The 26,743-nt window shown below is 46.5% G+C and overlaps 1 protein-coding gene across 3 annotated transcripts in view; it reads right to left on the reverse strand.

The window, feature by feature from the left end:
- Window positions 1–26,743, reverse strand: part of RANBP10 (RAN binding protein 10) — an 88,179-nt gene that overhangs the window by 32,028 nt on the left and 29,408 nt on the right. For all 3 annotated transcript variants that reach the window (XM_068411008.1, XM_068411007.1, XM_068411006.1), the window contains exon 4: window positions 3,775–3,942. In XM_068411008.1, coding sequence (XP_068267109.1) covers window positions 3,775–3,942 — 168 coding nt within the window. The remainder of the gene's footprint in view (window positions 1–3,774; window positions 3,943–26,743) is intronic.

Consider the following 26,743-nt stretch of genomic DNA (forward strand, 5'->3'; position numbering starts at 1 on the left):
GAGCCTAAGAGGAAGATACCCAGGAGACAGCAGTGCTTATAATCTACTGTTGTTTTCTAAGCACAGTATAATTTAGAATCATATAATCACAGAATTGTTTTGGTTGGGAAGGACCTTTAAGATCATCGAGTCCAACCATTAACCCAGAACTGCCAAGCCCACCACTAACCCATGTCCCTCAGCACCACATCTACACGGCTTTTAAATCCCCCCAGGGATGGGGACTCCACCGCTTCCCTGGGCAGCCTGTGCCAGTGCTTGACAACCCTTCCAGTGAAGAAGGTATTTAAATCCCTTCCTTTCCTGTTTCTTCCCACTGGCATTGTTCACCGCTGGGGTAAGCTGCTCCCCGAGGGATCATTCAATGTCAAAAAACCCATTTTGAAGGACAAGGAGTGCTAAGAATGAAGAAAGGAAGACCAGGCAACTTCACTGCTGTAAAGACCTCCAAATGTCCCAAACAAAACAAATATCTGAGCAGGACACGAGATAAAGAATCAGAGGATGGTAACGATGAAATGCAACACAGAAGTTACTGAACTGTGCTCTTGGTCTGGCTTCATCTGCCCAGACACCCAGGCACAACACGGCCCTGGGAACAGAAGGGAGGATGAAGCGAGGGACAACTTTTTCAGCCTACACCCCTTCTACTCTGCTGACTCTTGGTCACTAAAAAGAAACTAAATTTCAAATGAACAAATTTGTACTCATTAAATAGAAGACCTGGCCTCTTCCTGACCGTTACACCTCTGGTGTGGTGAAAAGTAACAGCACTGTCAGGCTAAAAATCGGTGAAGCTGGAAACAATGGAAAGCAGCCAGAGAGGCACAGCACAAACCACTATCCTACCTCTGTGTAAATACACCCTAAAAATCAAGGACAGCGACTAAAATGAGAGATTTTGTGAAATCTTTTTAACTATTTCAGCACCTTCGTCGCTGTGTGCAGTGAACTTGTCTCATTCCTAAGCAACAGCTCCTGCTCTACACCATCAGCTGTTGCTTTCACACCTCTATTTGTCTTCCCAGCACAGGACTGACACAGGTAATGTACACAGATTATGAGTTAAATTTAGAATAATCCAGCTATTAGAAATCTGGGCAATTAACTAATACTCACGGACTACAACTGACTCCTAGTGTCTCCACTAGTGACCAGTCTCGCTAGGTAGTAAGCCACAAGTCTTCAATAGGATTCCCCCAGCATCACACATGGTCTGGCTGATAAATAGTTATAATTTCAAACAAGAAGCCAGATCAGACACTTAACTCTTAGCAGCTCCCCACTGGGCTTCTGACCGAGGCTCCATTTATAAAATTAGAATGTTAAAAACAAGTCTCAAAGGATGCTCAAAGAATTTTTTTTTTGAGGGCTGAAGACCTCTTGATGTGTTGCAAAGCATCAGGACCAGTTGCTGAACGCACAGTCACAGACTCAGTCTAGAACGCTCCTCAGAAGGCATGTGCCTCATTTCTAGGCAACCATCCCCTCACAAATCAACAAAGGGTGGGTATGAAATCAGAGGAAAACTGAAAACAAATTTCCAAAAGAAGTTCTGTCTGCGTGAGCACCAGGCCCTTCTGCATCTGCCTCAGAGGAAGGATCCTTCTTGAGATTTGAGGGGGAAAAGCCCGCATCTCAGATCCACACCTCTGCGATATCTGCAGTGTAGTATGCTACTTTCACAAAACCACAGACTGGCTGAGGTTGGAGGCACTTCTGGAGGTCATCTGGTCCAACCCCTCTGCTCAAGCAGGGCCACCCACAGCTGGCTGCCCAGGACTGGGCATCGTTTAGGGGTAGACTTGGCAGTGCTGGGTTAATGGTTGGACTTGATGATCTTCTTGATGCCATTCAGAGAGACCTAGACAGGCTAGAGAGTTGGGCAGGGAGAAATTTAATGAAATATAACAAGGGCAAGTGTAGAGTCCTGCACCTGGGCATCCAGCGCAGAGCCACGAAGATGATTAAGGGAGTGGAACATCTCCCTTATGAGGAGAGGCTGAGGGAGCTGGGTCTCTTTAGCTTGGAGAAGAGGAGACTGAGGGGTGACCTTATTAATGTTTATAAATATGTAAAGGGCAAGTGTCATGAGGATGGAGCCAGGCTCTTCTCAGTGACATCCACTGACAGGACAAGGGGCAACGGGTGCAAGCTGGAACACAGGAGGTTCCACATAAATATGTTACAGTGAGGGTAACTGAACACTGGCACAGGCTGCCCAGAGAGGTTGTGGAGTCTCCTTCTCCGGAGACATTCAAAACCCGCCTGGACGCGTTCCTGTGTGATATGGTCTAGGCAATCCTGCTCCGGCAGGGGGATTGGACTAGATGATCTTTCGAGGTCCCTTCCAATCCCTGACACTCTGTGATTCTGTGATCTTAAAGGTCCTTTCCAACCAAAACGGTTCTATTATTCTGTGACCATGTCCAGATGGCTTCTGAATACCTCCACGGATGGAGACTCCATAATCTCTCTGGGCAACCTGTGCCAGTGCTCGGTCACCCTCACAGTGTAAACGTGTTTCCTGACGTTCAGAGGGAACCTCCTGTGTTTCAGTTTGTGCCCATTGCTTCTGGTCCTGGCACTGGGCACCACAGAGAAGAGTCTAGCTCAGTCATGAGATCCCCCTGAGCCTTCTCTTCGCAAGGCTGAACAGTACCAGCTCTCTCAGCCTTCCCTCGTAGGACAGGTGCTCCAGCCCTCTAACCATCTTAATGGCCCTTCACTGGACTCTCTCCAGTATGTCCATCTCTCTCTTGTACGAGGGAGCCCAGTACTTTTCCCAAGAGCTCACCAGAACTTATGCACTCTCCAGACACACACCGCACTCCAATTCCACTCCTTCCTTCAGCCCAGCCAGGGACTCAAAACAACTTTTGTTCTGATAAATGTTTCGAGTGGAGTATTTTTCTACCAGCTTCTTCATCTTGAATTCAACAAAGCAGAATTGACACAGCAAGGAGAAGCAAAGGAAAGGAGTGCCTGTCCCTACCAAACCAAATGAATTCCAACACAAAAGGTGAGGTGAACTTATCAAAATTTACTGCATGTCTTATATGACAAAAAAAAAAGGACAAGAATTTATCCAGGGTAGAGAATATGTCATCCAAGGGAAAGACATTTTAGGTGAAAATGGCCCCAACTTTCTATTTTAGACAAATCAGATATGATGGATGCCTGGAAACCATCTGTGAGATATTCCTTCGGGCAACATTTTGAAGTCCTTAACTTTAGGGGAACTACTGAAACAACTGTGGAATGAACCAAATTACAGGTCAGTGCTTAACTAAGACTTCTTAAGCTGCATTAATGCCTCGCTTTCGGAATACCTGGACCAATGTGTTAAGGCTTATAGATGGAGAAGTCACTTTAAAAAGTGAAAAGACACCGATGCAGTGTCTTTGCAGTTAGTTGATTAATACACGAACTCAGCTTCCCCTTTCTTTGTCCCCCTGTTGCCCAGCCATCAGTCATCTTATCCAGCCTCCCACAGGCCGTGCGGTAGGCAGAGGAAAGGGGCAGAAGCTGGGGACGCAACCCTAATCTACTTAAACAAATTGAGCAGTGTAAAAACCACTTTACATGCTGGAATTATTTATGTCTTGGAGCCAATTTACATCTCCTGACTGCAGCTTAGTGCTCTTTTTCTCTCCCGTTTCTTAAATCTTACCCACAAGTGTGGGGCAAGAGTTACAACCCGTGCAAAGTGTTAAAGAGCAGCGAGAGCAGGGCAGGAGCATCCCTCTCCTGAGAACACCTTCCTTTACTTACCTAAACTGTGGCCATTTTTCGTGTAAAAGCAGGTATTGTTGATGAGGTTGACACAGCAGCCGATGACATCTCCAGTGGTGAACGTAGGGCCGTAGGGCTGTCCCGTCCCCGAAGAACAGAAGGAGTGCCCATCGTCACCGTGGTACCCATAAGAATGTTTATCCCATCCTGCAGAAAGACAAGACAAACGAACAGGTCAGCAATGAAGCCAGTTCAGCAGAACAACAGGGCAACTATCGCTTTCAGCACACAATTTTCTGGTAGGAAATTCAAAATTTTGATTCCCGTTCCTGATTCATCCCCAAGATTAATTTTGGCATACCAGTTACTGAAAAGAAATGAATTGTCATCAATCATAACACATCATTTGGGTTTTAACCTCATTGGTCCCTTATGAGAAATAATAAAAAGATTAAATTGCCAAAAGTCATTTTCACAAAGACAAAAGATTTTTTGTTTTCAAAAAACATTAAAATCCTGTTTGTTTTATCTCGCCTGCAGCGAAACAAGCTCCTCTTTGTAAAATATTTGTGTGTCCCACCAACACAATCTTCCAGCAAAAGCATTTAATAAAACAATTCTCAGCCCACTGCAGCTTTGTCCGTAAGTGCTGCTCACAGGCGTAACCGAACGCTAGAGGCAATTTTTGCATTCTCACATTTATATTTCCCTTCTAGCAGTTTCTAAGGATTTCTGTGTTCCCCTTGGCCAACAACATCTCCCATTCTGTGGGCAGCTTGAAATACAACCCTTAGATGTCGAGGGGCAAGTTTCAAGGTGGTCAATTCTAACAATATTTTTTATTTCTGCTGCCAGTAACACGGTGCCTAAGGTTAAGGCTGGGATTGCACCCTGCCTACTTGCTCTCTTCTACATCTTGCAGTAATTCCACCATTCCGAGTTCCTGATTTTGTTCTGTTCTACTCCAATTCTGTCATAAATTCTTTTGTGATTTTCTTACATGTAGAAATGCCAGATATAACTGGTAACTACTGCAGTGAAGAGAGGTTAAACCATCCTTTAGAAGCTGAAGTGTTCTTCAGGCAACACGCTGCTCTTCTCTTTTCAGGACTCTCATCTCCCTCTTGCAGAAGAGAGGACAGTGCTCCCATGGTTGTGGCCACAGAGTGATTCATCGAATGCCACCTGAACCTACTAACCCATGCCTGCCAACTGCTCAAGATGGCTTATCCTTCCCTTTCTTAGGAGACCAGCTACGGCAGGTCGGGAGTCATGAGGTATAGTCCTCTTACCAGAGAGTTTAAAAAAAGCATGACACTCTGTCTTATAAGACTTCAAGAATAATCAGGATCTTCTCCAGTTCTTTGGGGTGCTTCTATGAATTACACAATCAAAAACACATCTCACAGAGAGATGTACTTCTATCAAAAAGCCTGAGAGAGATACAACGTGATAAGGGCCACCTATGTTTTAAACAGATATGGTTGGATCCTTAGGCAGACCATGCCAGCTGAGGTGGAAGCACCAAAGAAGGTGCTTTGACCACCTACTGTCCTTATACAACATAAGGGTAGTGCAGAATCTGTTAAATGTGGAGCAACAGTTTTGGCAAAAGGACTACAGAAGAAATGCAATGACCATGAGAGGAGAGGGGTTAAAAAGTAGAAAGTGCACAAAGAATCATAGAATCGTCTTGGTTGGAAAGGACCTTTAAGATCATCGAGTCCAAACAATGGGCCAAGCCCACCACCAAACCATGTCCCTCAGCACCACATCTACACGGCTTTTAAATCCCTCCAGGGATGGGGACTCCACCACTGCCCTGGGCAGCCTGTGCCAGTGCTTGACAACCCCTTCGGTGAAGAAATTTTTCCTGATATAACATCCTGCAACAAGGCAAAAAAAAACCTGAGCGCACTGCACACCACAGAGAGAAGCCCTGTGAAGGTGGGCTGGAGCACTTCTGCGAGCCATCCTTTTCCAACAAAAACAACAACATGAGGGCACTAGAAATTTAATCCCATCAAGAGGTGCTCAGCTACATGCACTCAGGTATCTTACCATCAGTGGGAGCCACATACTCGGGGTTTCTCAGAAAAGCATGAAACATTTGGTGCATGCCCAAGGCCCTCCATTTATTGCACCACACCACATGAATGCCAACAGGAAAGTCAGGGAATGGAGCAAGACTGACACATGCCATGGACCCAAGATTTTGGACCTCAGGGCAAAGTTTGGGAGTGAAATAAATCTCCTGAAGTCCATGGTTGTAATCCTACTTATTGCCCTGCTTCCTCCATGCAGGATCCTGAACTCCACCATCTCATGGTCACCGCAGCTGAGGCTGCTCCCAGCCTTCACATCCCCAACCAGACCTTCTTTGTTAGTACGAGGTCCAGCAGCACACCTCTCCTCATTGGCTCCTCCACCACCTGTGTCAAAAAGTCATCATCAAGGCTCTGCAGGAACCTCCTGGCTCGTGTGTGACTAAATCCTAGCCTAGAAATGGTGAATGATTCCTCTGTTAAATCCCACACACCCACAGGACAGACAGAGGTGTCCCAGGAGTCAGTTCCATCTTCCCTCGAACCAGCTCCAAACAAGCTGTTGACAGTAGCACAAGTCTGTTTAATATCTTCATGAAAGACAGGGACAACAGCACAGCCAGCACCCTCAGTAAGCTCAAACCCAATGCCAAACTGGGTTGCCAAAAACAAAGGAGGGAGTGACAGGGACTCTAGAGTCTGTTGTCAAACTTCCACTGCTAAGACTCCATCCAGTAAAAATATCATTTAAATATTGAGTTTTTACCACTGTGGCTCCTTTCCGCTATCCCTTTTATTTTCTCTGCTGCTGGCCTGGGAAAGGCTGCCATCGCTGATCTACTATTTCAGTCTCGCCAAAACCAGACCTGTCACGTGTGTCGGTTCAGAACTTCTCTAATGAAGCTGTTGGTAGCTTCAGATGATAACTCTCATCAATTTATCTCCTAAGCTACTTAATAATACAATTCAAATACAAACTTCTAACTCTTTTACATACAAAACGTTCCTGGCATTACAAAGCATTTAATAAGAACTTGTCATCCATTACAGCTAAGTAGTCAGATGCTTACACATCATGCACCAGGTAGGGCTACCAAGAGAAACACAACGGCATGCCCAACCACGAGGACAATTTCACAAAATACTTGTGCCAATGCAGGCGCTACAGGTTCTGTAGTACAAAGAAAAAAAAGGTTTCATTACCTACAGATCACGACTGATCCTACTGAAAAATCCTCCTGCTCCTGTAAGACTTGTGCTTCACAGCATCGGTACTTGCTGTGCCACCAAAGGCGGTGATGAACGCATTGATGAGTTGAACTCCAATGAGCAATGACGGAATAAAGGCTTTGAGGACAGGGTCAAACTTGGTGTGTATTGCAACAGTGCCTGGAAAAAGCTTGATTTGAATCTTATTCTCCACAGGCATCCACTAATATCACCAGCTCACTCATCCAGCGCTTTGCTAATGATAGAGTTCACTTTTTCAACTCAAATGTTGTGTAGTGCTGAATCTGGACCTGACACAACACTAAGTGTTTAAATCTAGACTGTCAGCCTTATCAAATCACCATGGTCATCTTAAAAGGGTCATCAGAAAGGGTTATTAGACATTGGAACGGGCTGCCCAGGGAGGTGGTGGAGTCACCATCTCTGGAGGGGTTTAAGAAAAGACTGGACATGGCACTTCGTGCCATGGTCTAGTTGACATGGGGGTGTCAGGGCAATGGTTGGACTTGATGATCCCTGAGGTCTCTTCCAACCTGATTGATTCTGTGATTCATTCTGTGAAAAAAACAAGGCAAATCTGTTTGAGAGAACTTATCGTACTCACCCTAAACATAAGCTCAGTGGCATTAATTATATGCTTAACCTTTAGTTACTTATTAATCAAACAATGTACCAGTATTTCTAAAATTCTGCCCAGAATAAACATGAGGGGAATGGCATGCAGGTCATTCCAGCACTGGCCAACTTCAGCCAGTCTTCTGAAATTTCCTAATAATCTGAACTAAAAATAACAATCTTCTAATACTTCTAGGTCAAAGTTATCTGGGCCTGTTGATTTAAACAGCGTGTCCCTATCGAAAGCGTTTGGCGTTATCTTGCATTAGCAGCAGAATGGGGAGTAACTCATCACACGTATTTTGCAAACACATCCTCCAACTTCTCTCCAAAATAACTTGCTGAAACCTTGGGGCTTTTCTGCATCATTAACAATTGACTACCGCCACCTAGTAACAGGTCTAGGATATTACAACCTTCTCTCTGACTCCTACGACACTATTCGTGCTCAACAGCTTCTTCCTTCACAAAAGCTAACGCTGTTTCAATAAGGGCTCAATCAGACTTCCTATGTGCCTTCCCCATACATACATCTGCAAATTCTCCAGACATTTCAGCCTGTGTACACTTGTACTCAAGTACTTCAGAATCCACTGTTGTGACCCAGAAGGCAGAGATGAGATGTTATCTGCATGTTCTTAAAAAGGGTGGCCATACGGGATATGGGGTCAATGCAGATAAGGATCCTCTTCAAGAAGTAGGAAGAACTTTCTTCTTAGGAAGAAATTCTTTGCTGTGAGGGTGGTGAGACCCTGGCCCAGGTTGCCCAGAGAAGCTGTGGCTGCCCCCTCCCTGGCAGTGTTCAAGGGCAGGTTGGATGGGGCTTGGAGCAACCTGGTCTGGTGGAAGGTGTCCCTGTCCGTGGCAGGGGGTTGGGACTGGATGGGCTTTAAGGTCCCTTCCAACCCAAACCCTTCTGTGATTCTATGATTCTAAGTAGGACAGCCCAAGCATAGGACATGCATGTATCATGCTCTTCCTGAACAGCGGTACCACTTTCCAACCACCCGCAGAACAGAGACATACCAAGCCAGATGAAGGTTCTGGTCACTTAGTACTCCTCAAAGGATTTTCTTTCCATTAAATTGTCCAATCCTCCTTTAAGCACGCGTAAACATTCATACCATCCACTGTATCCTGCAACAAGGAGTTACACAGCGTAACTGCAAGCTGCATGAAAATGCACCTCCTACTACTTGTATTTGATACCCTGTAGTTCTTGAACTGGAGAAGATGGCAAACTGTGTATTCAGTCTCTGGAGAACATACATTGTTATACAGATCCCTACAAAGTCCCTTTTCCAGACTGATGACTCCTGGCTTATTCAGCCAGCGTTTCTGACCATCATCATCTGAACGTTTTCTGGATTTGTAGTGCTGCTTTCGAGAATGGAGATGAAGGTGCACCATGGAGAAGGGAAGCAGGCTGCAGTTGTTCTCTGTACTGTTCCCCTGCCCTCTGTGAGTTAATCCCAGCATTTTCCCCTTTATTATCCTTTTTACTAATGAACTGATGCTTCCATGAAGCTATTGTTATCACTCCAAAACACACCATCACTCTTGTGACAATGCTTTCTCTGCGTGGATTATCATCTGCCACCTCACTGCTGGCGTGCTCAGCCTCGGCTCACTCCCACAGCTCCTCTCCAGCACCTTTCACAGAATCACAGAACCAACCAGGTTGGAAGAGCCCTCTGGGATCATCGAGTCCAACCATTGCCCTGACACCACCATGGCAACTAGACCATGGCACTAAGTGCCATGTCCAGGCTTTTCTTAAACACCTCCAGAGATGGTGACTCCACCACCTCCCTGGGCAGCCCCTTCCAATGGCTAATGACCCTTGCTGAGAAGAAATGCTTCCTAATGTCCAACCTGAACCTCCCCTGGTGAAGCTTGAGGCTGTGTCCTCTTGTCCTATCGCTGGTTGCCTGGGAGAAGAGGTTGACTCCCACTCCACTACAACCTCCCTTCAGGTAGTTGTAGACTGCAATAAGGTCATCTCTAAGCCTCTTCTTCTACAGGCTAAACAACCCCAGCTCCCTCAGCCGTTCCTCACAGGTTCACCTTACCACCCTCAGTCACTCGCAATCCTCAACAGCTAGAGCAGTCCATCCTGGGCTAGCGAGGTGCAGGCAGCTGCTTCGAAGAAAACCCTGGGAGTACCCACGCACAGTTTCTGACCAGTAACTCATTCCAGCAAGGCTGTGGCATTTAAATAACATCCCATTTCAGTCCTTTGCTGATAGCTGACATCTAGAGCAGTGGACACTTCGTACCTATGTGCAGCTGACAAAGTCTAAAAATTCTCAAAGTGCAGATTTTGTAAAAAAAAATCAGAAATCTGGACAACCAGACTGAAGAACATGCTTTTCTTTTTCCTCTAAGCAGCAGAGCATGGACCCCCGAAGGTCCATACACTATAGGCTGAAATCCAGTAAGCTAGTGTGGCTGGAGGGTCCAGCTGGCACAGTTCTCCCATTCCCTCCTTTTCCCTCCCCATCCTCACTTCAGAAGCACAAAACCACTTTAAAGAGGGCAGACAGGCAGAGAGCAGAAAGGATTTGGCCACCTGGCCCATGGCAGTGGTCAATGCAGAACCTAAACATCTTGCCTCCTAAGGCTCCTGTTTTCACTACAGCTCGTTTTGAAGACCAGTGTGCTTTGAACATGCAAATACACAAGCAGAACTACCCTGCAGGTAGGACCTCAGCAGCTAGTGAACAAAAAGAGGTGAAAACTCCATCCCTTTGCATTGAACGCTTCAACCCCCAAACCCACATTATGTGTAAGGTATTTATCAACAGCCAGACAGATGCAGAATAGCTCAGACCATGCAATCAGAAAATGGGAAGAAAGAAAACTAGAAACCATGAGCAGGGCTTGGGAGGCCATTTTTATATGTTCAGCACCAAACTGAAGTTCTCTTTGACCTGCTAACAAGAAAAAGCAGGTATGTTGATCTTCTTGGCAGACCTTCTTGATCCCAACGCACAGTAAAAAAAATGAACAGCAAGCTCCATGGCTGCTGCTTGATAAACAGGCCAGAATTATGCAATGCCAGACCCCATGGCAGAAAAGACTTGAGTTACTTCAGGACACAGCTTCAGGATGAACTCATAAACACTTGCTCCTAAGCGAGCACTGGGGTTAGATGAAGTGTGCTGCCTAGTACCTCCAACTATCCTACATCCAGCCCTCTTCAGTCCCACCTTGCCCATTCAATGTCAGCCCTGCTTTGCTCTTGACTTTTTGGGCAGATCCCATGATGGGCCTATCTTCTGCCTCCGAGATCAGGCTTTGCAACTGGAAAGTGGTACTACTGGGCTGGGACACCATATCATAGAATCACAGAAGGGTTTGGGTGGGAAGGGACCTTAAAGATCATCTAGTTCCAACCCCCCTGCCACGGGCAGGGACACCTTCCACCAGACCAGGTTGCTCCAAGCCCCATCCAACCTGCCCTTGAACACTGCCAGGGAGGGGGCAGCCACAGCTTCTCTGGGCAGCCTGGGCCAGGGTCTCACCACCCTCAAGGCAAAGAATTTCTTCCTCAGATCTCATCTCAATCTCCCCTCTTTCAGTTTAAAACCGTTGCCCCTCGTCCTGTCACTCCATGCCCTTGTCAAAAGCCCCTCTCCAGCTTTCCTGTAGCCCCTTCAGGCACTGGAAGGTGCTAGAAGGTCTCCCCGGAGCCTTCTCTTCTCCAGGCTGAACAGCCCCAGCTCTCTCAGCCTGTCTCCAGAGCAGAGGGGCTCCAGCCCTCTGAGCATCTTCGTGGCCTCCTCTGGACTCGCTCCAACAGCTCCATGTCCTTCTTACACTGGGGCCCCCACTTACCTCTTGGCACTGTGGAAATAACACAGCATTTTAGCTTTCCCTTTCAAGTGTGCCAGCAACAGACACAACTTCTGCCAGGCACTGGGTAAAACCAGCATCACGGCTACATCACACATCTAGGAACACCAGGACCTGATGCTCAGCCTTGGAAGCATGTAGCAACAGCCCATATACAACACAGATGCAACGCAACGCAACATACCCTGATGGAAATTACCAAGAGCAATATTTTCCTGATGTCTTTGCTGGCTCACTGCTCCTTCCACAGAGCATGGAGAAGAACGCAAACTGATGACATTCCCCTGGGCATCAAGGTTCAAACATACCAGACTCATCAGTAGGCACAGGAGAACTGGGAAGGCAACATTCCCGGGGATCTGTACTGAGCTCTCCTCTGATGGCACGCCAAAGGACAGACTCGCAAGGCCCAGCAATCATGGAAAAGGTGGTTGGTCCAATAATTTACAGCCTGACACTTCAAGATTCTTCCTACTCTGCCACTTGCCAGGCTTAAAAACATGGCAGAGAGATGGACTTTACTGTTGACATGTGGACTACTCCCTGCCCACGCACATTCCAGGGGAGAAACACGTTCTGCTGCAGCTCAGCCCATACATTCTAGGAAATGGGGACCTGGTGCAGAAGCTGCTGCAAAGGGCAGGGCCTTGGTCACAACGTAAATTTCTTGGTAACCTCATCTGTGATCAGGAAAATCTGAACACCTAAAGAAGTGATGTCAGTGAAGTATGTACTTGGCCCTGTGAAGATGGAAGTTCCTCCAAAAGAATCTGCAGTAAGATTTGTAAATAGTGGGTTTGTCTCTGTTATATCCCAAATAACGTGGGAGTTTGGGGGCTTGTTCTTCAGGACAGACCCCAGCGACCGCTTTACGGTCGTTGCAGTGTCTGCATCTTTCCAAATTTTAACTGTACCTACTTTCTCTCTTTGTATTTTGAAACACTTTTCATTTTTCTCCCCTCTCTGTTCTCGCCCGGTATTTTGCCTGTGGCATTCCTCTTCCCACTCCTCTGGCCAGCAATCCAAGCTTCCCCCAGCTGCCCATGCCAGGCCAAGTAGTGTGCAAACACCAGTCGCAGAGGGACAAGGACTTGTGTCAACACACTGAAATAAACCAAACAAAATCATTTTAATAAGATTTATTGAATCCAAAGTCCAGCAGAAACAGATTTACAAACTTTGCTTGTACAGCGCTTGGGGAATGGGATGTTGAGGGTGGAGCCAGCTACAGAGCCCAGAGTCGGTGCTGGACCACGTCCTGGCTGGAGGCAGGGCCATCTCCATGCACCACACTCTCCAGCCTGCTGTTGCTCAGCCAGCTCTGGGTGTTTGGCAGCAGCAGAGCATGATGTCAGTGGAGGGGAAAGTACATTAAACAAAGGCTGAACAGATGAATATGGTGCAGGGAGCAGGATGCTGCTGTTCAGAGTTGCTTCTACAACGTCCTGGGCAGAGCAGTCCCAGACAGGGACTGGAGTCAGAAGGGACAGGAAAAAAATAAATATGGGGAAGAGGAGTTATCACAGCAGCAGAATCACCCTCTGCTGACTTCTCTACCATCGGCCAGTGGACTTGGCTCTGCCAGTGGATGTGCCTTTGGTGTGCATTAGCCCAGGGCAGTGAAAGCGTGCCTGTGCCCCTAGCAAAGGGATGGCTCCTGGGGTGTGTGAGGAAGAGTGTGGCCAGCAGGTCGAGGGAGGTTCTCCTCCCCCTCTACACAGGTGTGGCCTCACCAAGGCGGGAGTAACTGAGTCCAGGTCTGGGCCCCCCAGTTCAAGAAAGACAAGGAGCTACTGGAGAGAGTCCAGCGGAGGGGTACGGAGATGGTCAGAGGGCTGGAGCATCTCTGCTCCGAGGAGAGGCTGAGGGAGCTGGGGCTGTTCAGCTGGAGAAGAGCAGCCTGAGGGGGGATCTTATCAATGCTCACAGATACCTTAGGGGCGGGCGTCAAGGGGATGGGGCCAGACTCTTCTCAGTGGTGCCCAGCGACAGGACAAGGGGCAACGGGCACAAACTGAGACATGGGAAGTTCCATCTGAATATGAGGAAAATCTTCTTGTCTTGGAGGGTGGCAGAGCCCGGGCACAGGCTGCCCAGGGAGGGTGGGGAGTCTCCTCCTCTGGAGATATTCAAACCCACCTGGACACGACCCTGTGCAACATGCTCTGGGTGACCCTGCTTTGGCAGGGGTTGGGCTGGGTAATCTCCAGAGGTCCCTTTCAATGCTGACCATGGTGGGAGTCTGTGATTCTGAGCAAGTCCTTGTGCTCCTACAGCCTTAGAAGCTAAATGCCTGGTCAAGAAAAGCCTGTTGCCTCAAGGAGCATCTGGGCTGCTGCAGCACCTCAGCTGTAATTCAGTTTTATAGCATTTATGCCAAACCATATGAAGTTGCAGAAACATCAGATGCTTGAGTGAGAGCAAGGAGGTAGCTTTGTTCTTCATTCAATCATCCTTCAGAAGCAGATCAACTACTAACGTTGCAACACATGTTTCTGTTTCCATAATCCACCTACAAAAATAGCTGCTCAGTGGCCACAGCAACCTATGCTATAGATTTGGGGTGGTGGGAATACGGGAGGCATGGTCCTGGCAAGGAACAACTGTCTAGGCATAGTCACAACACCAGCTGCGGGACAGGAATAGGAGCAGGGAACAGCGTGCTCGACATATTACAGAATCTTCCTGGCAGAACTTCAAGGGCCTGGACATCTGCCCAGAAAATGTCAAGGGAAAAAAAAACATCCCCAAAACCCACTTACCTAGGGGCACCAGGAAATGAAGTCCTAGCTAGTAACACCCCAATTTTTATCTGTGCACCTTCTTTCTCATAACAGCTTCTACTTCTTCTGCAAGGTGGCAAAATAACTCCAAATGCAGTAGAGGCCCAAACGCTGCACTGTAGGATCAATGCATACACAGAAAATAAAACCACTTCACCTCACCGAGGACAAACTTCTTAAAGCAGGGATTAGACATGCTCAGCTCTCGTAGTCTTTGTAGTATCACACTGAATCATACACAAGGTAACGGTGCCGTGCACCACATCACCGTGCACAACCCAGTGAGGGACTGCTGGACAGTGGCCTCCCGCTCATCCCAGTTCACACCAGATCAAGCAAAATTCATTCAAGGCCAGTTTGGCCCCTATGAAGCAACACCAGATGATGTTAATCAAAGAGCGCAGGACTCTTGGCAGTCCTGGCTGTAGGTTTGGCTCAGAGGCTAGTCCAGGTTTTTGAATAAAGTACTTGCACTTGCAACTCTAAAAGAGACAAAGCTCAGACCAAATCCTCATGGCAGAAGGACTCAGATGTGGCAAGCACCCAAAGAAAGAAGGAGATGGGGAAAAAAAGAAAAGAAATCACAGCATCTCTCGTATTAACAGAGAGCAGGAACAAAGGGACACGGTGACCCAAAGATCAAAAAGACTCCAAGGCAGACAGCTACAAAGGTCTGCAAGAGTTTGGGAGATGCAGCAGAACGTGGGTGCTAACAAGCATTGCTTGATCCACCACAACGGCTCTAAGCAGCAAGTAACACTGTAAAATCTCCTTTTTACAACATTATCTGGCATGGCAATCTTTAGATCAGATCAGCAGCTCCCACCATTTGACAGCTACTGCATGTTAACTAGGCTTCAAAACAACATCAAACCACAGTCTACACTTAATTATATAAAATGACACTACCCATTGACTCACCAAGAGAAAAAACAAAACCAGAAGGCTCTGGATGGCTGCAACATGGGCAATACCTTCTCAACAGGTATGGTCTGTTCCACCTGCCTCAGATTTGTTAATGAATCCATTTTGCTATTATTTAGCATGCACCTCACCACAGAATACAGTAATCAAGATAAAAATCCTGCTTCCTTGAATGACTAAAGCTGGCAAGCCCTCCTAACTTACAAGCTTGATGGGTTGTCTTCTGCTAGAGTCAGAACATAATCTGGTCTTCCCTATACTGGAGAGATCAAGCCAAGCTACAATCCATTTATAGCACTGTAAAGAGCACAACATGGTTAAAGCACAACTACAAACAGGTTGGTTCTATCTACAAAGGCAAGGCTCAAAAACCTCTCTAGCATGATCAGGTCACCTCTGCACTACTACACCTATTATATTCCCTGAGACACCCCACTGGAGGGGGTGGGGAGAAGCGCAGGCGTGCAAAACAATATAGAACAGGGATAAAAAAGAAAAGTCAGATGAGAAGTTTGGCCATTTATCTATTAAGTAGCAGGAGCAAAGAACAAGTTGGATATAAAAGCTTATCATATACACAGGTTTCAAATCTCATCATACTAAATAATTCACATTTTCATTTACAGGCCAACTGTTCAATTTCGGGGCAAGAACACCTTTATAAAATATGAAGACACCTTCAGAAAAATCCTGCAAGGTAATGGGCAAAAGCCATTTTACACAGACACTGAGGCAGAGCAGTTAAATGACTCGGCCAAAAGCGACGTTAGAGCTCACTATGGAATGCATCCAGCTGCTATTAAAAACAGTCCCTAAAATGGTATTTAATGAGGTAAGAAGATTATGACCAAAAAACATTTATATAAACACAAGACTTTATGGAGAGAGAAGTCTTCCAGAAGAAGTACATCTCATGATGTTAAAGGGCTGCAACAAGGCTGCCTAGATTTCAAACTAAGGTTCCTTAAATGCTTTCCACATCAATTAAGGTAAAGCAAGAGGGTTTTCTAAACAGGATCGTATTTATCCATCAGTAAAAATAGCTGCTTTCCATCAGTTTGAGTTGTAGCGAAATTTAACTTTGTGTTGATGTTACAGAATCCCAGAATCCCAGCCTGGTTGGGGTGGGAAGGGACCTCTGGAGATCACCCAGCCCAACCCCTGCCAAAGCAGGGTCACCCACAGCACGTTGCACAGGGTCGTGTCCAGGTGGGGTTTGAATATCTCCAGAGAAGGAGCCTCCCCACCCTCCCTGGGCAGCCTGTGCCCAGGCTCTGACACCCTCCAAGTCAAGAAGTTTTCCCTCGTATTCAGATGGAACTTCCCGTGTCTCAGTTTGTGCCTGTTGCCCCTTGTCCTGTCGCTGGGCACCACTGAGAAGAGTCTGGCCCCATCCCCTTGACACCCCCCCTAAGGTATCTGTGAGCATTGATCAGATCCCCCCTCAGGCTGCTCTTCTCCAGCTGAACAGCCCCAGCTCCCTCAGCCTCTCCTCGGAGCAGAGATGCTCCAGCCCTCTGACCATCTCCGTACCCCTCCACTGGACTCTCTCCAGTAGCTCCTTGTCTGTCTTGAACCGGGGGGCCCAGAACTGGACACAGTTACTCCAGGTGTGGCCTCACCAGGGCAGTGTAGAGGGGGAGGAGAACCTCCCTCAACCTGCTGCCCACACACTTCCTTTTATCTGAAAGGCACAAGTAACAGGTACAGCCACTATAAAGAATTTTTTTTTTAATCTGAAAAACAAGCAGTGCTGATTACAGCTCTTGTTGACAGCTGAATTGCTGTCTCTATATCGCTAGTCAACACTTACCTGTCACTAAGACTACCTGGATTGCCCATAATCCCTGCTACAGCTGGCGATGCCACCTGGGGTAGTGGTAAAGGCCAAACCACAAACCCCACTACGCGACGCCGTCCCTGCTCCACTTTGGAAACGCTGTTCTCACATGCTGGGTGACAGAAAGCTCCATGCAAAGGCAGGCTCCAGCGTACCCGTATCATGCACTCCTGGGAACGTGTCGCACGAGAAAAGAGCGCAGAACCTCTACGAGGACATCTACACACCCTGGGTAAGAATCACTTCTTACTCACCCACACTGATGCCTGAGCACATAACAGCCCGTGGAAACGCTTTCTTTGGCTACCCTTCCAAGGCCAGGGCTACTGTAGCCTTGAAATATGGATCATGGTTTTGCTGGGTGCAGACAGGGCAATCAAGACAATCAGTACAAGCAAACACGGTGAACTGAAGTGGGTCTGAAGGGGAAGAAGGCAGTAACTTTTACTTTATACAAGCCTAATTTTCACATAAATAAATATGTGATTTATTTAGTCATAAATAATAGCAATAAATAAAACATGAGATTAAATTTAACCTAAATTCAGAAGGTTATTCACCCCAGTTGTGAGGTTCAGGAGCTGGTTTTCAGACTCCTAGAAGGGCTCGGCTTGGAAGGGACCTTAAAGCCCATCTAGTCCCACCGCCCCTGCCACGGGCAGGGACACCTTCCACCACATCAGGTTGCTCCAAGCCCCATCCAACCTGCCCTTGAACACTGCCAGGGAAGGGGCAGCCACAGTTTCTCTGGGCAACCTGGGCCAGGGTCTCACCACCCTCACACCAAAGAATTTCTTCCTCACATCTCATCTCAATCTCCCCTCTTGCAGTTTAAAACCGTTCCCCCTCGTCCTATCCCTCCACGCCCTTGTCAAAAGCCCCTCTCCAGCTTTCCTGTAGCCCCTTCAGGCACTGGAAGGTGCTAGAAGGTCTCCCTGGAGCCTTCTCTTCTCCAGGCTGAACAGCCCCAGCTCTCTCAGCCTGTCTCCAGAGCAGAGGGGCTCCAGCCCTCTGAGCATCTCCGTGGCCTCCTCTGGACTCGCTCCAACAGCTCCGTGTCCTTCTGATGTTGGTGCCCCCAGAGCTGGACGCAGCACTGCAGGGGGGGTCTCATGAGAGTGGAGTAAAGGGGCACTCTCTAGCTCTGAACACATCTGATAGAGAATGTCAGGTCAGACCATATTTGAGGAGTGTCATATCTGACCTCATTCGAGGACTTGATCACCCCCTCTCTGCTGTCACTCTCCAGCAAGTGTCACACAGCGTACTTCAGATATCTGCCCAACTCCTCCATGCCACGCCAACTCGCCCAATATCAGCTCTTAGCAGAAGGCTCATATTTTAAAACATGTCCCACCTAAACAAGTTGTATCCAGCGATGTGTAAGATAACCTAATTAGGGGAGACACACCTAACGAGCAGAGTACAGGAGCGCATGGGGTCAGAGGCTTTGGCAGCCATGAGGGTAAAGAAAGAAGTTGCATGTACTTAGAATCACAGACTGGTTTGGGTTGGAAGGGACCTTAAAGCCCATCCAGTCCCACTCCCCTGCCACAGGCAGGGACACCTTCCACCAGACCACGTCACTCCAAGCCCCATCCAACCTGGCCTTGAACACTGCCAGGGAGGGGGCAGCCACAGCTTCTCTGGGCAACCTGGGCCAGGGTCTCACCACCCTCACAGCAAAGAATTTTTAAACGAGCATGGGTACCTTGTAGTACTTAGCCTTGGCCTGGGGACTGAATAGTTATTAGGGGCTGGAGCGCACTAACTGTGATCCTGGAGCGCATCTTTCAGTTTAGTTTAGCAGAAACAAGGGTAGCACAACTGCAGATATAAATAAAAGTACAGCAAGTGGTGACAACCAGGAGATTCGCTTAAAAAAATAGACCCCACTTCCAAAAATAAGAGACTCACGTAGACAAAGCCAAAAGGCTCTGACTTACAAAGGCCAGAAATCTTAAATCTATTGTAATGTGTATTTTTTTCTTGGTAGTGTGTGTTTATTATGCACCACTGTTCTAAGCTCCACAACAATCTTCACCCATCCAGATAAGCTCTCCAGTGATGAGGAATCCCTCCACAAATCCATCCTGCACAACTGGATTACTAACTCCAGAGCAGAACCAACACACTGACCCACTTCGCTCTCGTTTCTTCCATTACGCAGCACTAAAACCTGCAATTCCTAAACACCCCGATAACCTCTTAGGATGCTGAAGACAGATACAAATTATATTTTCAGGTCAAAACCTAGTTGACAGCAACCAGGCTACCCAAGCAAAGTTTTTTGAGCAGTTCTCAGGCTGCTTTGTCCCCTCAGCTCCTACTGAACCTCAGATTTTTTACATTGCTAAGCCGCATTTAAGCCACAAGGACGCTTTCCTAGATGCTCCAATGTGTCTTGCTCAAAATACATGTCTAGGGTTTGCTCAGCATGGGGAGGCAGAGAGCAGTGGTAGGATCGTAGCCCTCCATCCTGGTCAGAGGCTCTCTCTGCTTCGATCTTTCACATCTCTCCGTATTTTGGAGTGATTACAGAATCACAGAACCACAGAATCAATGAGGTTGGAAGAGCCCTCAGGGATCATCGACTCCAACCATCGCCCTGACACCACCATGTCAACTAGACCAGGGCACTAAGTGCCATGTCCAGTCTTTTCTTAAACACCTCCAGAGATGGTGACTCCACCACCTCCCTGGGCAGCCCCTTCCAATGGCTAATGACCCTTGCTGAGAAGAAATGCTTCCTAATGTCCAACCTGAACCTCCCCTGGATTAACACCATCCCCTTGATTTATTGTAAATGAACTGCTGGTGGCCTCTAGTTCATGCTACCACTGGACTCCTCTACAATACGCTTTCTTCACCAGAAGTCACCGTCCTTTGGTTTCAGATAACTTCCTCCACTACCACCCAGACGATTTCTGGAGATGCTCTCATCCCACCGTACTCTAGGGTGTTAATATACACGGCATGCACATCACAACCTCCTTAACATATCACCAGCAATAATAAACCAGACACAGCTAGAAGGCATTTGGCCCAGAAACTTGCCAAGATAAGATTCTCTTCCATCACCCACGTTTGGGTTTTCCTCCTGACACGCTTCCATAGCTCCGTCATTGCCACTACTAGCACACAGCCCTTCTAAGAGTAGCTAACAGCCCTTCCGAGCTCAGCAGCTTCACAAACCTTCAGCCCCTTGATCATAGAACCATGGAATGGTTTGGGTTGGAAGGGACCTTAAAGATCATCTAGTTGATCGTTTGGACTATAAGGTATCAGATAGGTAAGAGCAAAACAAGCACATGATTTCATTGACATTTACCATGTGACTGAATGAAACAACCTCAGTGCCACAAAAAAATCCACTCAAGTTCAAATACTGTCTGATTAATCACCAAAATAAAAGGCATCCACCCATCGTATTCAAACAACTTGGAAAAAAGGCAGAGACAGATAAAAAACTAAAGAGACGCAGCCAGCGATGTGAGCTTCAGCCCAGTATGCCCCAGCCAGATGCTCCTTCAGAAAAAGTCTCCCTGATCAGTAGATAATTTAATTGGGAGGGCACGCTCAGTATTTAATTAAGGTTTTCAGCACACATCTTAAGTAAGAGCAATATTTGTTGCTATCAAAAATAATCTCAGACCACTGTTACCCACACGTTCAAGTTTCACAGACCAGTTGTTTCAACTTGCACCACCTGTGTGACCAACTGGGCCATAGAACAGATCCAAGTTAATAACAACCCCAAAATCAAGCAGTGCCCCCCGCCCATCATTATTAACCCAATTACATGATCCAGTTCACAAACTGGTTTGCTAGGATAAATGAAAGGGTACCAGCAACGTAAGCAAGTTTGTGGCTAGGAACTAGCACAGCCAGTTGAAGGACTCCAGGTGTCACTAAGTCCTGGAGGTGACTCCATAAGTAGTTTTGGGGGAATGCACATCTATTTAATATTTATTTTTTTAAAAAAATCAATATCAACACAACATTTTCCTTAACCTGACATACAAAAATTAATCACCATCCTCTATAATTTATGCAGGTCCTACAGAAGTGATGTCTTCATGGGTACTACACTTATCTATACACAAATTAGACAGCAAAACGAAGATTTGGGTACTATTCAATCTGGGTTATACTTACTGCACTAATAAAACAAAACTCCTGACAAGTCAAACCTTCCTCTGGCTAGCAAGAGGAAAGGTTTCAATGTGGAGTGGCAAGCAGAGTTGGGCTATATACTTACTCTTCCTTGAGTAACTCCAGCAGGACATGGTATAGACGGGATTGCCCTTACCAACCTAGCAGAAGTAACGTTAACAGATCCAAATTGCCATAAAAAGGATTAAATGTTGAACAAAGTACACATTTTGGTACCACGTTGATTAAATTACTCAAGTGACCACTTTTATCCCAAAACCCTGTCAAACAGCACCCAAAGGTTGCCATGGTGGTAAGGCCAGAAGAGGACCCACCAAAGTACAAGTAGAAAATACAAGGAAAATAGGCAAGAAAAGAGGACTATAAGCAATGATCAGGTAAAACCAAGTACCCAGACCCCTTCTAAGAAATTTCAAGGCTTTCTTCAGCCATTCTTGATTAATTTGAGTGGTTTAACTAGAAATCTCAATGGTCTGAAGTTCTCCATGAAGAGCCACAGCAACACTAAGAACAAAACATGGGCTGAGGTAAATTGAACGCCTCCATGCTTCTCTACAGCACTAAGCCTTCCTTACAATAATAACAGAGGGAAGGAACAGAATTCAGGTTTCTCCATGGTGCTCCAAGGTTCCCCACACGCTCCAGAGGCATCGACCATGAGTAGCTTTATTTCAGCCCGACGTGCACTGAGCACAAAAGGCAGCCGGCCCATGTCTGCTCGCTCAGCCTCGACACACGGAGTCTACACTGTCAGCAGCTTGGACCACCGCTGCTTTCTCGTCCTTTTTTCCACCCATCTGCCTTTCTAATGTGTCAACATGTTGCAATAAGGATAAACCTGATAATTAAAATTACATCTAAACTAAAAGCAAAACTTTGATTTGCTCTATTTCCTCAACACAGCAAACAGAGTAAAACAAAAGTTACATCTGAGGTATATTTACTAAAGGGACAAGGAAGTGCGAGTACCATTGTGTAAGACTTTACTAAGACACCGTATGGAAATCCCACGTGCCATTTTGGTCAACTATTTGTAAGGATAGTTCTGGAAGAGCTTTGCAGCAGGACAAACATCATAAGGTACTTTAAGAGCTTCATCAACTGCATAAATAGTTAATCAAACTTAATAGAAATTACTTCTAAAGATAGGAAAATCAAGCTGAGTGTCCAAACTGCTGATTTAGCCAGGAGGATTTGAAAGCAGACTCAATCACTATGTGTTTGCCACATACTGCTCATGTATTTAATCCCATACTTCAAAGCTTTTGCTGGTTGCTCTAGAAGCCAAGGGGGAAGACCCTTCTTTTCCCAGTTAACCATCTAGCTTCTTCCCCTCCTCTCCCCTTTCTGCTTAAGCCTCAGAAATGGTGAAAGCTTGGCAAGGATTTTCCTCCACCCTTGTGTGCAGGGAGGGATGAGCCACTTCCCGGACGTGCTCTGAATTTTAATGTTTTCTTTTACTACAGGGAGTAAGACACTGGTGCTCGTCATGCATCCAGTGGATAGAGTTCAGAAAAGGTCACCAAGAGTTGTCACAAATCAAGATGAGATGACAAACAGGGACAGGGTAAAGAGCCAGAGATGTTTGGTCTAGAGAGAAGACCACAGAGCAGTGATAGAGATCTTCATGTATACAACTACAAAGAGGAAAGAAATTAATTATTCTCCATCTCCACATGATCCAAGAGCAATGGACTTAAACTACATGGGATACTCAGCTTAGTCATCAGGAGAAGTTTCAAGGACAGTGTTGGAAGAAGTTGCCAGAAAGATAATGAAAGACTGGTTTAGATACACACCTGTCAGGCAGGACTGATGCATAATTGAATTACCTTCAGATCAGATCATTTGGTGAGGTCTCATCTTCTATAATTATTATATTTAAAACTGGGACCAAGTCCTTTAGCACAGGTCATTCATTTGTCATTGCAGTCACAGAAACTGACAACCCAAAGCAGAAGGTGATATATGGAAAGGAGTTCTTTAAACATATTTGAAGTAGAAAGATCCCTTGGCAATCACAGGAAAAAAAAAACCCAAAACCAAATCAAAACTGGCTAGAAGGAACATTTGGAGGTCTCTAACCAAAGTTCCCACTCATAGCAGGGTTAACTTAAGAGTTAGATCAGGTTGCCTAGAGCACCGTCCAACCGAGGTTAGAAAAATCTCTGAGGACAGAGCATCCCCAACTCTGATGAGGAATAATACCTTACTCCCATGAGAATTTTATTTGTTGCAATGGTGCCCGCTGCGTCTCTTGTACTGTGCACCTCTGAGAAGAGTCTGGGTCCATGTTCTTTGCAAGCTCCTTTATATAGTGAAAGGCTGCTACTAGATCCCTTCTCTACCTCCTCTTCTCCAGGCTGAACAAGCCCAGTTCCTTTAGTTTCTCACTGGTTCCTACAACACAACATCTATCCAGCCTCTCTTGTCCGGTCCCCTCCGAAGGGAGCACACCTGCCTGAAAAACCCTTGTGAACATCCCTCCAGGAGAAACCAGTATCTTTTTTCCACTCGAAGGAACAGGAAGATAGATTCCTCAATAGCCTTGCTCCCCTGCTTGCATCTCCTCTGATAACATGAGAGAGAAGCTGAGAAGAAACAAAGTCCCATCTACAAATGTCAACAGAAACTTATGAGCAAAAGGAGAATGCAAAGGGAAGGAAGGGATCTCCAAACAAAGCTAAAATGGAAAGCCTGTTCATCAGGTCGGTGGCTTACGGAGGAGGACGGATGGCTTTCACAGAGGAGGGGAGCATGGGCAAGTCCTAATTCTCAGTGCTCGTTTTTATTTTATCTACAGAAACGGATCACTCCCAAGGACCCTTTGCTGAACAAAGACACAGGACAGTTGGACAAACAGTTTCTGGTTCTGCTGACCTGGCTTAAGGCGTTACAGTCCCAGAAGCCAAACCCCAACACGGAGCAGGTTTCTGTACACCAAATTCTGCTGGTTTATCCAATTCAAGTCTATAAAACACTCTTGAATTTGAAAGCTTGTTCTTTTAATAGGGAGCTTGAAGCAGGCAGATAGTGAATAAGCCAAGCAGCGTCTTCTCATTGGAAAAATAAGGTGAAAAAACAAAGTTTCGTAAAACAAAGCAATGGCGAGTGAAAGCTGGCACTCCCTTTAGCGTGTGCAACGCTGCAGAGCAGGGCAAGTCAGTCATTAACCAGAGGGTGTTTAAAGCCTCTAAAGTTGACTGCTCAGGTCCCATCTATGCTGTTCCAGAAACTGAAGCAGGGTATGCCTAAGGGTATGGTTTCACAACATTTTAGGCTGAATTAAGACCTTGCTGCTACCACAAAGAATCATCCCTCCTTCCCTCTCTGCCTGGCTCTATGTTCCTGCTGGGTTACCCTCAAAGAGCTAGAACAAATGAAACGTGAGCTCTCAACAGCGTGAAGGACTTGACCCAAGGCAGAATACCACATGCAGGGGCGAATCACCTCCAGTGTGCACACCTCATCCATATTAAAGACAGGAACACCCATCTTCTCCATTTTATGAAGGTTAGGTGAAACCTGTAGCAAACCACCAATGCTTTTTCAGCTGGGCTCATAAAAACTTACTGGATTGAGGGCTAAATTATATATATTATAAAAAAAAAAAAAAAAAAAGACGTTTCAGATGTTACGTGCAGGATGCAAAGGTAACTACAAAGGGCTACAAAGAGCTACAAAGATGGTCAGAGGGCTGGAGCATCTCTGCTGAGGGAGCTGGGGCTGTTCAGCTGGAGAAGAGCAGACTGAGGGGGGATCTGATCAGTGCTTACAGATACCTTAGGGGGGGTGTCAAGGGGATGGGGCCAGACTCTTCTCAGTGGTGCCCAGCGACAGGACAAGGGGCAACGGGCACAAACTGAGACATGGGAAGTTCCATCTGAATATGAGGGAAAACTCCTTGACTTGGAGGGTGCCAGAGCCCGGGCACAGGCTGCCCAGGGAGGGTGGGGAGGCTCCTGCTCTGGAGATATTCAAACCCGCCTGGACACGACCCTGTGCAACGTGCTCTGGGTGACCCTGCTTTGGCAGGGGTTGGGCTGGATGATCTCCAGAGGGCCCTTCCAACCCCAACCAGGCTGGGAATCTGTAAGAGCACTGCTCCAAGAACTCTGAAGGAACCAGCCTGCCACCACCCCAACACAGCAGAAAAGCAGGCAGGTTCCTGCCTGCCCTGGCCAAGGAGAGGACAAGTGCCAGAGCCAGGGGCTTGCACAAGGGAAGAAGAGGGACTGTGCAGCTGTAGGGGAGGAGGAAGGGTCGGGGTTCTCTCCTTTGATGACAGTGAGTTAGATCAGATCAGCTGTAACATGAAATTTCATCCTCAGATACCAAAATGCTGAGCATACGTGAAAAAAAAAGTTGTCTCTGGGGAAAGAAGTGAGTAGACATTTCAATAAAAGCCACTAGTTTAAAGCAGAACATTTATTAGTAAGCGTTCTAAATGGCTTTTAAAAATTTAAAAAACAATAATTAAAAAAAATCATGAAGATATGTCAGGGTTACAAAAAAATCCCACACTAATTTCAGAGCTGCTGACTGACTTTCAAAGCACAGCCCACAGAAACCTTGAGTCAAACAGGGACAGGGCGCTCGCCTTTTAAAAGCTGTGTCAGTTTCCAACGCAGAGAGGGGTGGTTTAAGGCAACGCTCAGGTTGCTCCAACCACACTTACAACCTTCAGAGAAAGCTCAGCACTACCCCCACCAGCGCCAAGCTGGGCTGAAGCCAAAATAAATCTGGCATAAAGCACAAATGTCCTGACTTGGAACTGGATATGGCCAAAGTGTTTGTTCTCGGGGGGGGAAAGGAGTCTGAGACACAACCCAGCAGCAAGATTTTTCTTTGAATTCGGGCTGACAGGGTGCCAAGGATCCCCACTGAAAGTGGGAACAAGAAAGGGACCAACTGTGGCTCCCACACCGCTAGTTGTAGTGGGTCACATACTGCCCTGCCAGCACATCGAGTGAAAAGTGACCTGTTAAAGCAGAAGTGACTTAGAAAGGGCCTAAGGAAACAAACCTGGCAGGGCTTCAGGTCACAAAAAGTTAAAATTACACTTTGACATGAAGCCAAGTCAAGACTCCAAAGTCTGTCACTTCTTTGTGAGCTCTTGCTTACTCTGTGCTGTGAAGGACCTGATAATGGTTAAGCCTCATACATGTTTCTCACTTCAGTTGCTTGAGCAATATACTATAAAAAATACAACAGATTCATTCCCCAAAAGCCAGGAAGGTAATTATTGAGCTGTAATACAGAGCCATGCGGTTCATTTTACACAGATGATGGGAGATCGACCTAACTATGCCCGCAGAATCACTCTTGGCAGCATAATCTGCACGTGATCAAACAAACAACAGGTTCATAGGATCAAATTTGTACAATTCATTGCTAAATAAGCACTATTTGAAGTCTCAAGTTCACTTTATGTTTTATTTCACTCAGAGAAAGAATTCCACATTTGCCACATACACTCTAGAAAAAATAGTGGTATACAGGCACTTTGCTTCAAACTGGCCACAAAATACTGCCCA

The sequence above is a fragment of the Nyctibius grandis genome, chromosome 12 (assembly GCF_013368605.1).
Source record: "Nyctibius grandis isolate bNycGra1 chromosome 12, bNycGra1.pri, whole genome shotgun sequence".
Lineage (NCBI taxonomy): Eukaryota > Metazoa > Chordata > Aves > Nyctibiiformes > Nyctibiidae > Nyctibius > Nyctibius grandis.